The 11,918-nt window shown below is 68.3% G+C and overlaps 3 protein-coding genes across 3 annotated transcripts in view; 1 reads left to right on the forward strand and 2 right to left on the reverse strand.

Moving 5' to 3' along the window:
* The window catches only part of CHLNCDRAFT_58805 (hypothetical protein), a gene marked incomplete at both ends in the record, with an annotated part of 5,988 nt that extends 4,202 nt beyond the window's left edge, over positions 1-1,786 (reverse strand). Inside the window, 6 exons of the mRNA XM_005844715.1 lie at positions 69-213; positions 423-568; positions 759-950; positions 1,110-1,200; positions 1,364-1,611; positions 1,673-1,786. Coding sequence (XP_005844777.1) covers positions 69-213; positions 423-568; positions 759-950; positions 1,110-1,200; positions 1,364-1,611; positions 1,673-1,786 — 936 coding nt within the window. The remainder of the gene's footprint in view (positions 1-68; positions 214-422; positions 569-758; positions 951-1,109; positions 1,201-1,363; positions 1,612-1,672) is intronic.
* A 995-nt stretch (positions 1,787-2,781) lies between these two features.
* On the forward strand, positions 2,782-5,209 carry CHLNCDRAFT_138640 (hypothetical protein; the record flags this gene model as incomplete). Its single annotated transcript, XM_005844641.1, has 4 exons — positions 2,782-3,406; positions 3,560-3,769; positions 3,917-4,402; positions 4,551-5,209. The coding sequence occupies 4 exons, from the start codon at positions 2,782-2,784 to the stop codon at positions 5,207-5,209; spliced, it is 1,980 nt and encodes a 659-aa protein (XP_005844703.1).
* Positions 5,210-6,917: 1,708 nt separating this feature from the next.
* CHLNCDRAFT_54323 (hypothetical protein) lies at positions 6,918-10,981 on the reverse strand (the record flags this gene model as incomplete). Its single annotated transcript, XM_005844716.1, has 9 exons — positions 6,918-7,002; positions 7,191-7,298; positions 7,472-7,547; positions 7,840-7,994; positions 8,496-8,677; positions 9,440-9,682; positions 9,890-10,007; positions 10,215-10,456; positions 10,601-10,981. The coding sequence occupies 9 exons, from the start codon at positions 10,979-10,981 to the stop codon at positions 6,918-6,920; spliced, it is 1,590 nt and encodes a 529-aa protein (XP_005844778.1).
* Between the last annotated feature and the right edge of the window lie 937 nt (positions 10,982-11,918).

Below are 11,918 nucleotides of genomic sequence, written 5' to 3' on the forward strand. Positions count from 1 at the left end.
CTGCCCCCCGCCCCCCCCCACACACACACACACACACACCACCCAACCCAACCCACACCCCAGCCCACCTGCGTGATGGAGAAGGTGAAGGCGGTGTACGCGGCGATGGTGCCCGCCGTGAGCGCGGCAAAGGCGGGGCCGCACTTGTAGGCCAGAATGCCCGCCACCAGGGTGACCTCAAAGGCGGTGGGGACCACGTTGAAGACCATGGAGCTGCGGTACCGTGGCGGTACATCAGCGGTACATCATCGAAGCGCGTCGGAGCAGTGCAAGCGGTACATGCAGTTGCCATGGCAGGGAGCATGGAGGGTCGCACGCCCCGCCTCCCGCCGGCCTCGCCGCCCCAGCAAGCCAGCATGCCGCGCCCAGCCGACGCCCCTCCCTCCCCCTCCCTGCCTCCCCTCCCCTCCTCTCATCCTCACCTGAGGATAAAGTTGATTCCCCGTGTGCCACGGTCAATGGCCCGCGACACCGCCCCCGTCTGGCGCGACAGGTGGAAGCCAAGGTCCATGCCGTGCAGGTGGCCAAACACCTTGGCAGCCACGGAGCGGATGGCGCCCTGGGTGACCTGCGGCACACGGCGGCGGCGGTACCGCGGGTGGCGGTGGGTCAAGGTGGGGATGGCAGGGAGGCGGTGGGGTGGTGGAGGGAGCACTGCGCTGGAGAGGGATGGGGGGGCGGCGGCACTTTGCCCCTAAAAGGCGGGCCAACCCCAGCGGCCTTCAACCCCAGAACCCTGCACAAGAGCAAAATAGCACCCGGGCCGCTCTCGCCTGTGCAAACACGGCGTTGCGGGCCTCGTTGCAGAGCGCGGCGCCGGCGCGCGCCACGCCGTAGCCCACGATCAGTGCGGGCGGCGTCAGCGCCAGCACGCCCGCCACGGCGGCGGGGGTCAGGGCGCTGGGGTCTGCAGTCAGGCTGTCCACTGTGTACTTGAAGAGGAAAGGGACCTGCGGGTTGGGGGGGGCATGCGCCGAGGCCACGGGATGGACAGGGGGAAAGCAGAAGAGGGAGGCACCAGACAAGCAAGGCGGCGGCATACAGCAGCCCCCTGCCTGCCTTCCCCTACCCTCCTGCTGTGCGGCCCCCACCCCAGCCTGCCAGCCCACCTGCACGTTGAGCACCTTGCTGCCCAGCAGCAGCGCCATCGCGACGGCCACCCGGGACCGCCACGCGGTGCTGCCTTTGGGGAACACATACCTGCGTGGCGAGGCAATGGGATGGCAAGGCGGCAGGCATCTGCTGTGCGGCACACGGGAGGGCGGCAAGCTGCTGGGCCGGGCAAGCGTGCTGCCCAGCCACCAGGCAGGCAGCACAGCCAGCACCGCCGCCACATGGCTGCTCCAGCACCACTACAACTCACTGCGCCGCTTCTCTTAGGATTTCCGTGTCCCTCACGGATCCCCCCTGCTCCTCCATGCTGCTGCCGCCGCTCACGGTGGCCGGCGCTGCGGCAGGCCTGCCGCTGCCGCCGCCGCTGTTGCCTCCGCCGCCGCTGCTGCCGACAGGAGCTTTGATGGCCCCTTGCGCCTCCTTGTTCCCTGCCTCCACTTGACGGCTCTGCGTGGCGCAGGCCCCGGTACGTTCAGGCATAGTATGCAGCTGGCTGCCCTGCATGCAAGCACGTCCACAGAGTGTCGCAGCAATCGCAGCTCCCCAGCGGCATGCTCACCGCAAGCAGCTGGCTGGCGGCGGAGCAGCTGACTGGCGCCGCCGCTTGGTATCGCCAAGACAGGTGGCCGCACGACGGGCTACCGCCAGGGCTCCAGCCCGCCTGCACAACCATCGGGTCATGATCAGGGTTGGACGGGTGTGTCAGCGCGTGCTGCAAACTGCAACTGGATCTGCTAGCCGCACGACAGCACACGCCGCCGCTCGCCTGCGGCCACACAGTCGGCTGCGCCGCCGCTCGGCCCGAGAAGCCGGCAGCCTGGCAGGCGCCCTGCCGCGCCCATTCGGCTGCATTGGGAGCCTCCTCGCCATGCACACGGCTGCTGCAGCGCGCCAGGGCGCTTCCTAGGTGCCGCAGACGCCGCATCGCGGCGGCCAAGCTGATAAGGAGCCTCCAGCACTTGAAGGTGGTATACGGCGATCGGTGGAGTGGAATGAACGCATCTTGAGCCTCAAAGGCGCTCAATGGTGGAGGTCTAGTTGGCAAAGCAGGCGGCGCAGGAGCGCCGTGGCCGACTCCTCGCACTCCGCCACGCCCCATTCTCATTCCCTGCCGACATAAAAGGCACTGGCGCCCTCACATGCCCGCCAAGACATCGCTTTGACTCCGAAACGCTCCATGTCCCCCTTTACCGGCCTCCGTCAGGCTCCATAGTGAGTGCCCGACTCCTTTGCAATAACAAACATTAATAGCTTGCTGTTGGAGGAGTCGCAAGAGGCCACCACACCTCTGCCGCGTTTGTCGCAATTGTGCCGCCTCACTTCGCCCATTGCGCCTCCCCGCAGCTCTTGCAGGCCATAACGACGTAGAGGCAGCAACTATGTCGAGGGCGTCCCCCACCGCGCTGCTTTCCCTCGCATGCTGCGCGCACCCATCTGCTGCCGTTGCCGGCGAAGATTGGGCAGAAGCCTCGCCACTGGTGCGCCTGGAGAGCCCCCAGGCATGCTTGCCGGGATTTTGGAGTGATGCAATGGGCTATGCCGCCCCGTTGTGTGGCCCTCTACGCCGCCGAGCGGCCAGGGGGCACATTGCCGATAGGCAGCGCCCTGGGCGCCCTCAACTGTACCTCAACTGCTTGAACACTGCCCCCCTCCTTCCAGGATGGCCTTATGCAAGCCGCACCAAACGACGCTCAACAGATATCCCGCCCTCGAGTGCACTCGGATTCCGACTTTGCCCTTGAACGCATGCTGGCCGCCGCAGCGCCGGACCAGGCCGACTGGCTGACTGCAGAGCCAAGCTCTGGTGCCCAGCAGGCCGCCCCGGACAGGTCCCAGCAGCAGCAGCAGCAGCGGCAGGTGGCGAGCCCCGTCAGCGCTGCCCAGCACCAGCAGAAGGCGCCGGGCATGGATGCCGCCACTGCTTGGATGGATGGTGAGCTGGGCAAGCAGCAGGACGATGCAGAGTCCTGGCTCTGCACAGTCCCAAGCCAGCAGGCAGCATGCAGGCGGCGCCGCGCCAGCAGCGACGGCGCCGTGTTGCCCCTCCCGCACGTGCGCACCGCCCCGGCGGCCAAGCCCCGCGCCACCACCACCACCGGCGGGCTGAGTCGCCGCACCACCAGGCAGCTGGGCCACGTCGCCACGGCTGGCGCTTCGCCCAGCAGCAGGGCGGCCTCTGCCAGGCCTGCCACCGCTTTCAGCCTGGGCCCGCAGAAGCCGGCCCAGCCGCAGCGCAGGCAGCAAGCGGGGAGCGCCCCTGCGGCCGCAGCAGCCGCACTCGCGCTCAACAGGGGTGGGCCAGCCAGGCGGCAGGCCACAGCTCAAGCCCCCACGGCTGCACCACCATCGCCCTCCCGCCTGTGGCGTCCCACCAGCTCAGCCGCCACTCCCCACTCTCGGCAGTCCCTCCCAGGCTCGCCCCTTGCGGCTGCCACCCCCCGGGCAGCCTCCGCCGCCGTCCGCAGGAGCAGCCCGCTCAAGGGCCCCGCGCCTCCCGCCCAGCACCAGCAGACACCCTCACAGCCGCCACCGCAGCAGCAGCAGCAGCAGCAGCAAGTGCAGCAGCAGGCGCAGGATGCCCCGCCCTGCCCCATCCCAATTGCCGGCTCCCACCAGATGTCCCCTGCCGCCAAGGTGTCCAGCTGGCTGCACTCAGGTGGGCGGCAGATGCCAGCCAGCTGGGTGTGCCGTGCTTGCCGGATGAGCAGTGCAGGCATGCATGCATGCTGTGCCCGCCACCATGTGCATAAGCATGCTGCCCTGCATTGCCCATGGTTGCCTGGCTGTGCCTTCCTGGCTGCAGGTCATCTGAGCGTGAAGCCCTCCTCTGCCTCTGGCGCTGCCTCGCCCGCTCCTGGCACCCCCACCTGGCGCATCCCCGCTGCGCCAGGCGCCTCCACACCTGCCGCCGCCAGCGGCATCAGCAGGCGCCACAGCGCCCAGTCCCTGCCTGCCGCTGCCTCGATGCCGGCTGCGGCGCCGGCCACGGCTGTCGGCAGCAGGATCCCCAGGCTGGTGCCTGCGGTCGCCCCTGCTGGGCCTGCTGTGCCTGCCGCGGCGCCGCCTGCCGCCTCCTTCCGTGCCCAGCAGTCTGAGACCGCCCTCAAGCAGCTGGCCCAGCGGGCCCTGGCTGCCAGCAGCGGCAGCCCTCCTGCCCCACGCCCGCTGCACGCCCGCCGCCCCAGCTCGCTGCGCGGCGGCGCCGCCGCGGGCAGCCAGCCAGCCACGCCGTGCAAGCACCCCATGCACTCGGCGCCCGCAAGCACCGGCTCTTTCGCCTCTGCCTCAGGTGCGTGGGCTGCGGCTGGCCACGCAGGCAAACACCAGCTGCTGGCAGGCGTGTTTAAATAAACAACAGGCGGGGTGCAGCAGCCGCCGCAGTGCAGCTCAAACGCCACGCCCGCTCGCCTCCCTGCTCTGCCTGGTGCTCCTCGCAGGCTCGCATGCCAGCGACCGCCACGCGGGCAGCAGCCCCAGCACCCCGCCCTCCCGCCACCGCCTGTCGAGCAGCTCCTCGCCGCTGGGCAGCACCGGCAGCGCCTCAAGCGGCGGCTCCGCCGGCTGCGCCACCGACCCGCCCTGCCCGCTGCACCAGGCCCGCGCCGCGGCGGCCAGCCAGCTGCAGGCGGCGCAGGCGGGGGCGCGCGCCGCGGCCGAGCGGTGCGCGCTGCTGTGCCGGGCCAGCCCCCGGGCCTGGGAGGCGGCGCAGGCGGCGGCAGCCGCCGCGCCCGCGGGCGCTGCGCAGCTGTTGGATCAGCAGCTGGAGCAGCTGGACCGGCTGAGCCGCTGCCTGTCCGAGGCATCCAGCCAGGTGGCTGAGATACAGATCCTTCACACCCTGGATACCTCTCGCCGCCCCAGCTCCGGCGGTGCCGCCGCCTCCGCCTCCACCCGCCGCCGCCTGTCCCGCTCCTCCCTGCGCTCCCCGGCCAGCAGCACCGGCGCCGCGGCGCCGACTGCAGAGGGGCCCGGCGCAAGCGCCGCAGCCCTGGCCGCCGCCGTGTCGGCCACCGCGGCGCTGATGATTGGCAGCAGGCCCGGCTCGGCGCGCTGCCAGCTGGCAGCCGCCGTCCCATTCGCTGAGAGCAGCCTTTAGCTGGCCTGACTGAAATGACCAGTGTTTGATTTTGATGTCGCCACCAACTCATAGCTCCAGATAGGGAGTCGCCTAGGCCCCCATTTATTCTTTCTCGACCTCTCCCCCTGGCACCTTACACCGAGTGCCCCCCGCCCTGCGACACGGGCCGCCGGCCCGCTGCCGCCCGCAACGCGGGCGGTCAGCGCCGGTGAGACATGCCCCCTTACCTGTCTGGAACTGCCACCGCTGTGTTCCACCTGTGTTCCACACCGTGCTGGGTTATCTGCTTCCCAGCTGTCCATCCCCTTGCTCCCGCCTGCTCTGCACGCACCTCAAATGCGCCGTCTCCCTCTCTCCCTGTTTCCCTCCCGCTGCGGTGCTACACTTGTTTGGCATCCGCTGTAACACACATCTGTACACGCGTGGGGCCATCATGGCAGTGAGAATGGTTGGGCAAGGCAGGTGCGGGTGGGCTTGGGCGGCTGCCGTCGCGTCGCGGGTGAGGTTGTGCCACGGGTGGTCAGCAAGGGCTGCCAGCCATGCTGCTTCTTCGGCGCTCTCAGGAGATCGTCTAAAACAGGTGGCAGCAGAAGAAGCAGCCCAGGGGGATGCTGACGGAGAGGGCGAGCATGAGGGGCAGCGCCACGAGCACGCTGCGGGGGCCGATCAGCGGCAGCACGGGCACGCCTGCAAGCAGCGCAGGAGGCGGGCGGGCACTTTGCCAGCAGCGACGGCAGTTTTGTCTCTCCGTGAGGCCATCCCTCCTTGACTCACCTGTGAAGTTGTTCAGAGTGGCAGGGTCAACTGGGGCCTCCTGCTGGAGAGCGCGGGATCGAGGCAGCAGGGGCGAAGCTACGCCAGCGCCCGCCGCTGCTGCCGCCGCAGCCCCCTGCCGCTGATGGCCCAGGCTGCTGCTGCCAGCCCTGCTGGGTGCCCCCACGCTCCAGGCCTGCAGAATCAGGGCTGCCGCCAGAAGGAGCAGCGCCCCGTTCATGCCCACGCCTCGCATGTCCGCTTGCTGATTGATGTCTTTGCTAGGGAGGCTACCAGGTACTCATCCAAGGTTCGAATGGCTGTGGAGGCCAAGGGTCGGCTCTCTGTTCCAAGGTTCTTTCCTAAACGGTGGACCACCTCAATGTGTAGCCTGTTGGCGCGCAGGGCTGCTGCCCTGTGGCTGGCAGCGTTCAGCTGTGCTGGACAGGGCAGGGCGGCGCCCCATGCCGACCAGCATGTGCGCTGGCCGCCGCCGGCGCCAGCGCCAGCTGTAGTAGCACCTTACAAAGTCCGTGTTTTCAGAAGAGACCTCTGATCTGATGGATTTAGTAAATAATTCAAGACATGATCGAGCAGTGACGCCGTAGGGCGCTGCGTAGTAAGGGACAAGTAGATGCGGTAAGGAATGGTGGCATGAATCGGGGCAAGGCTGTGCTTGTGCAGCAGAAGTCAATTTCATGGGAAGGGATTGGCAGACAAGCAATGCGTTATAGGTCGCGCTGGCAGGGTGCGGAGGGTGGGAAGGGCTGAGATGGGCGTGGAGGGTGCGGCGCGTGCACACGCACACGACGCCAGGGTTGATGGTTGCATCCGGAAGGGGTTCATCGGTCCATGGGCTTCCGTGGGAAGCCCCAGGGAGGGGGCCGGCTGGTCAGGGGAAGTCACAGGGCTCTCCGGTGGGCAGCCCCTTGCGGCGGCAGGCAGCGGGCAGCTTGGGGGCGTTGGGCGCCTTTCAGCCGCGGCTGGGCTTGCCCACCGCCTTGCGCGGGCAGCACCAGGGGCCCGTGGCGCTGTTGCGGCAGCGGAAGCCGTCGGGGCTGCAGCGCACCGAGGGGGCAGAGGGTGGGGGGACGGCGCAAGTGGCGCCCGTTGGAAATGGCTAGGGGCACAGCTGCGAAGCGCCGCAGCGGGACAGCGCCATGCGTCCCGCTCGATGGTTACAAACAGAGCGTGCAGCACTGGCCAGAAGCGCTGCAGCGGGCGGGCCGCCATCCGATCCTCTCACCACAGCTGGCTTAGCTTGCGCTTGACCGTCACACTCCTGCCCAGCTTGTCATTGTACTCCAGCACCCGCCGCACGCTGCTGCACTTCTCGCCCTTGCCCTGGAAGCAGCTGCACCAGGAGGCGGCGGGAGGGAGGAGGTGGGCGGGCCAACAGGCAGCGCCTTCCCCACCAGCGGACCCCACAAGAGCAACAGGCCCTCAGCAGAGCACACGCCCAGCAGCGCTTCATGGCATGGATCGTTCCAGCATGGCCACCAGGGCATGTCATGCTGGTGGGCGTACCTGCAGAAGGTGTTTGGGAACTGCCAGCAGTCGGCGCCGCCCAGCCCGGGCCGCACCCCACACGTGCATGTGGCGCCTGCAGCAGCGGCAAAGAGGCATGTGCAGGCCCTCAGTCAGCTGCATGGTTCTCTGCCTGTGGGATATGGATTCACAAGGCCGCTGATCAAGAGGCAAACGGCATGCATAGTGTCAGCTGTGGATGCGCAGCAGCTCCTCCGGCAGGCGGTGGCAGGTACCAGCGCCATGGAGCCATGCATGGCGCTGTACTGGCCCGTCCGACCGGCACTTCTCGCCGCCAATCAACTGCGGCATATTCATGACCATTGCGCTCATACAGGCAGGCAGAATGCGCTGGCGAAACCACTCACACTTGTCGGGCGTCGCGGCATAGTCTCCTCCTGGGCATGTCTTGTACCACCAATCGGTGCGTTCGAATGCCGACACCGATCCCACACAGATGAACGCGATGGCTGCCACTTGGAGGGGGGAGGCAGTGCGGGTCACCATGGCTCTACTGAGCGTCCTCTAACCGGCTGGCCGGACGACAATGGGCGTGGAAGCGCAAGAAGAGAAGATTGTGTGGCCACGGGAACGCATACCCATCATTGATGGGCCGGGAGGCCCAGGGTCATGGCCACCCTGGCGGAGCCACCCACGCCGCGGCCGCAGCTTCTCTTCCCCCCCAGCCAAGCTAAGCTCTCCTAAAGAGGGCTCTGCCTCTCCTTCCTCTTCTGCCTTCCCACCGCCCTGGATGTCAGCACTGTCTACTTCAAGAATTGCATTGAGTGGCCGGGGCGCCATGAATGCGCAGCAGGCAAGAGGTGGGCTGCCCGGCGGGAGCAACAGGAGAGGCAGGGAGGCCAGTCAGGATAGCATGCAACATGGTCAGTCAGGGGCGATCAGTTCTTTGCAACACAGGGTCAAGGAAAGTAACAAGCGCAATGGCAAAAATGGCGGGGTGAATCAAAGTGGGCAGTTGGGTGCCAAATCGGCGCCCGGGGGGTTGAACGAGCTGCTCCCTCACAACAGCGCCAGAGCGCCGGCGCTGCTTCCCTCTGGTGCCCGCTGTGCGTGCACCCGCCCGCACTCATCGCACACCGCGGGGCTCACACGGTGCCTCTTCTGCGCCCGATGGCTCTGCAGGGCGCCGCTGGTGGAAAAGTCGCGGCTGCAGTCGTGGCAGTGCCATGCGGGCTGCGGCAGCACCTGCAAGCGGTGGGCAGGGGTGGGAGGGGCGCGCGGCAGGGGGCACGTCAGGCACAGCATGCGGCAGCAGGGCAAGAGGTGCGCGTGAGGCTGGCAGCGCGGGGCGAGGGTCCGAGGGGCATCGGAAGGCAAAGTGTCGTCAGCGAGAGTCGGTTGCAAATTACCCAATTGTCCTAAACTCGTCACCTGCCCCTCGGCCGAGCCACTATAGAGCGCAGGCACACAGAACAGAAGCCAACGGCGGGGGCAGCAGCAGCAGCAGCGGCAGCTGGAGCGCAGTGCACGCAGCAAACAGAGCGGCAGATGTGCATTGGGGGCGTCCGAATGAGTAGGAGAGTCTGATGGTTTGTATCAGCAAGAAGCGTTCAGCTGCATCGTTCTCGTCACCCGCCCAGCCAGCACGAAGAGGGCAGCAGGATGGGCAGCGCGCAGGCGAGCAGCGAGAGAGGACGGCAAGGCGCAGCGTGCCCGCCAGGCATGCAGCAGCGGCAGCAGGGGCATCGGCTGGGCTCAGAATGAGTAGGAGAGTCTGATGGTTTGTATCAGCAAGAAGCGTTCAGCTGCATCGCTTCCTCATCGCCCACGTGCCAAACTCAGCAGCGGCAGCCCCCATATGGTACATTGCAATGTACCACGCGCACCGCATGCAGCAGGCACAGCGCAGGGCTGGGCACGCCGAGCATGGGCCCGCAGGCAAGCGGGCGGCGTGGCACAGCGGCGGTCGCGGCAGCAGCGGCGGCGGCGGCCGCCGGCGCGCCTCACCGCTCCCAGCATCTGGCGGCACGCGGTGCAGGCGGAGGGGGAGGCGTGCCAGAGGCGCAGGCCGCGGAAGATGTGGCCCGTGACGACTGCGTCCAGCGCGCCGTACTGCACCTGCCTGGCCGACAGCTGGCGCGCCTCCCAGTTGCTCATGGTCACCTTGCGGCACTTGGGCAGCGCAAAGCCCAGCACCCGCTTGGTCAGGGCGGCCAGCCCAAAGCCGTGGTACCCCAGGGAGGCGCCCACCTGCAGTACCGGGGGCAGGTGCCAGGGTGGCCGGGGGTGCCGCGGAGGGTGTGAGAGCCGGTGCATCGGCGCAGAGGGCCGCAGCAAGTCGGGTGCAGGCATGGCGCCCTGTGAGGCCCGTGCCAGCGCCGGCAGCAACGCGAGCTCGGCAGGTGGGGCGGCGGGGCCCACCGGGGCCCGCCGCGGGCCGCGCCGCCGCCGCCGCACCTGCTGCAGGTCGAGGAAGCGAGGGAAGAGCTCGCGGCGGCCCTCCCCAAACGTCTGCCGCATCTTGACTTCATCGGATGAGTCCCAGGAGAAGCCGATGAAGGTGAGGTCCGGGTCGCTGCAGGCCAGGGCAGGGCAGGCGGGCGCGCGGGGCGGGGCAGGCAGCCGCACAGGTGAGCTGCGAGTCGTCGCAACCCCACGGCAGGCAGGCGGGCAGGCAGGCCGGTGGGCCGAGGAGCAGGAGGGTGCAGGCGGCTCCACAGGGCAAAACCCATCGTGCCTGGGACGCGGCGCCCAGCCCAGCCAACGGCAGCCAACGGCTCACCTGAGGAAAGCGCGCAGGCTGGGCGGCATGCGGAAGCCGAGGCGGCACACCCGCACCAGCACCGCCACCGTGGCAGAGGCCAGCTGCATGAGTGCCACGCGTGTGGGGCCGCCGCCGGCCCAGCCCTCTGGCTTCCACTCCAGGTCTATCGCCACGCAGCTGTCCTGCATGCTGCGGCGCAGCGCGGCCAGCGCCGCGGGCAGCTGCCCCTCGGCTGCCACCACCGTGCACGCGGAGGCCGCCTGCGGGAAGCGGGGGTGGCGCGTGGGTGTACGGGTTGGGCGGGATGCAGGGTGGGATGCAGGGTGGGCGGGTGGCGGGGCGTGCCCGTCTGCTCGTCTTTACTTCACACCTGGTAGGTGGTAGCACTGGGTGCGCTGATCCACCACCACGTCTCTCTCCAGAGACACAGACTGGAGTGCCGCCGGCCAGTCCATCGGCGGCAGTGCCACATCCTGGCTGCACCAGGCAGCCGCGGTACTGCTGCCGCCGACGCAGTCGGCGCTGCAGGCTGCGCAGTCGGAGCAGGCCGCCACGCGCACCGGCGGGCGCTGCTGGTCTGTGCGCTGCCGCTTGGCGCCGCCGCCGCCGCCATCCGGGGCAAGGGTGCTGCTGCTGTAGCGGCGGTGCAGCAGGGCCTCTGCGGCCCTCCGCTTGGCCGACTTGGGAGGCCGCAGCTCTGAGGCGGGCTGTCTGCTGTCCAGGCTGCTGTTGCTGGGCGTGCATGCAATGTCGCCCGAGATGCATGGCGCCTCGGAGGGCAGCATGCTGGGTGGCATGGAGCCGGGGCTGAGGGAAAGTGAATGAGCAATGCGCAGCAGCCGAACACGGCCAGCCGGTGGCTGGAAGAGGGGTGTGGTGAAGACGCCTGGCAAAGCCCACGGCTCACTGGCAAAGCCCAGACGCAATTGCACAGTGCTCAGCTCCCGCCAGCCTTTGCGGCTGGCTCGTCTGTCGATGCGTTGGCATAGCATGCAAATCTTTGGCGCGCTGTATTTGCAAGAACGACGCCCCGTGCTGGCAACTGCCGTGACCCCCAATCCAGCCACGCTGCCGCCCACCAATCAAAACATACTCTTTCGCCGCTCTCCCCTCAAACAGCCCGCACAAGTTGCAGCCTCACAAAGTTCGCTGGCAGAATTCCCTGGCACTGAAATAGAGCTTGCATCGCCCTCCGAGGCTCCCCACCTGGAGAGGATGAGCCAGGCGCCGCTGTTGCCGAAGCACGAACCGCTCCCCGACGGTGAAGGGGACGAGGGGAGGGCGGACTTTGAGCAGAACTGCGCCGTCATCAACCTGGGCTTCTGCCCGCCCAGCAGGTGCGCGCCGCTGCCGGCTGGGAGTGGGTCAATGGTGGCGGCGCCAGCGGCGGCAGCGCCAGCAGATGGGGCTGCTGCAGCTTCCTCCCTCCCGACCCTCGTCACGGCACTGGTGCCTTCCCTGCTCGACCAGACCAATGACAAGCACCGTTCGTGATTGCTGGGCCCGGGCTGCAGGCGGCGGCAGCTATGGGAGGGCGCGTTTTGGCTTGGCATGCCGCTGCTGATTGGCGTGCTGCTCGGCGGGCTGCTGCCCACCAACGACCAATGCCCGGTGATGCCTGAGCCCCTGGACCGCGTGTCGAGCATCATCGGATGGGTGAGTGCCACACCACAGGCTCCTGTACCGCCTTGGTCCTGCAGCGCCAGGGAGCGGGAAGGCGGG

Source organism: Chlorella variabilis (assembly GCF_000147415.1).
Source record: "Chlorella variabilis unplaced genomic scaffold CHLNCscaffold_21, whole genome shotgun sequence".
Lineage (NCBI taxonomy): Eukaryota > Viridiplantae > Chlorophyta > Trebouxiophyceae > Chlorellales > Chlorellaceae > Chlorella > Chlorella variabilis.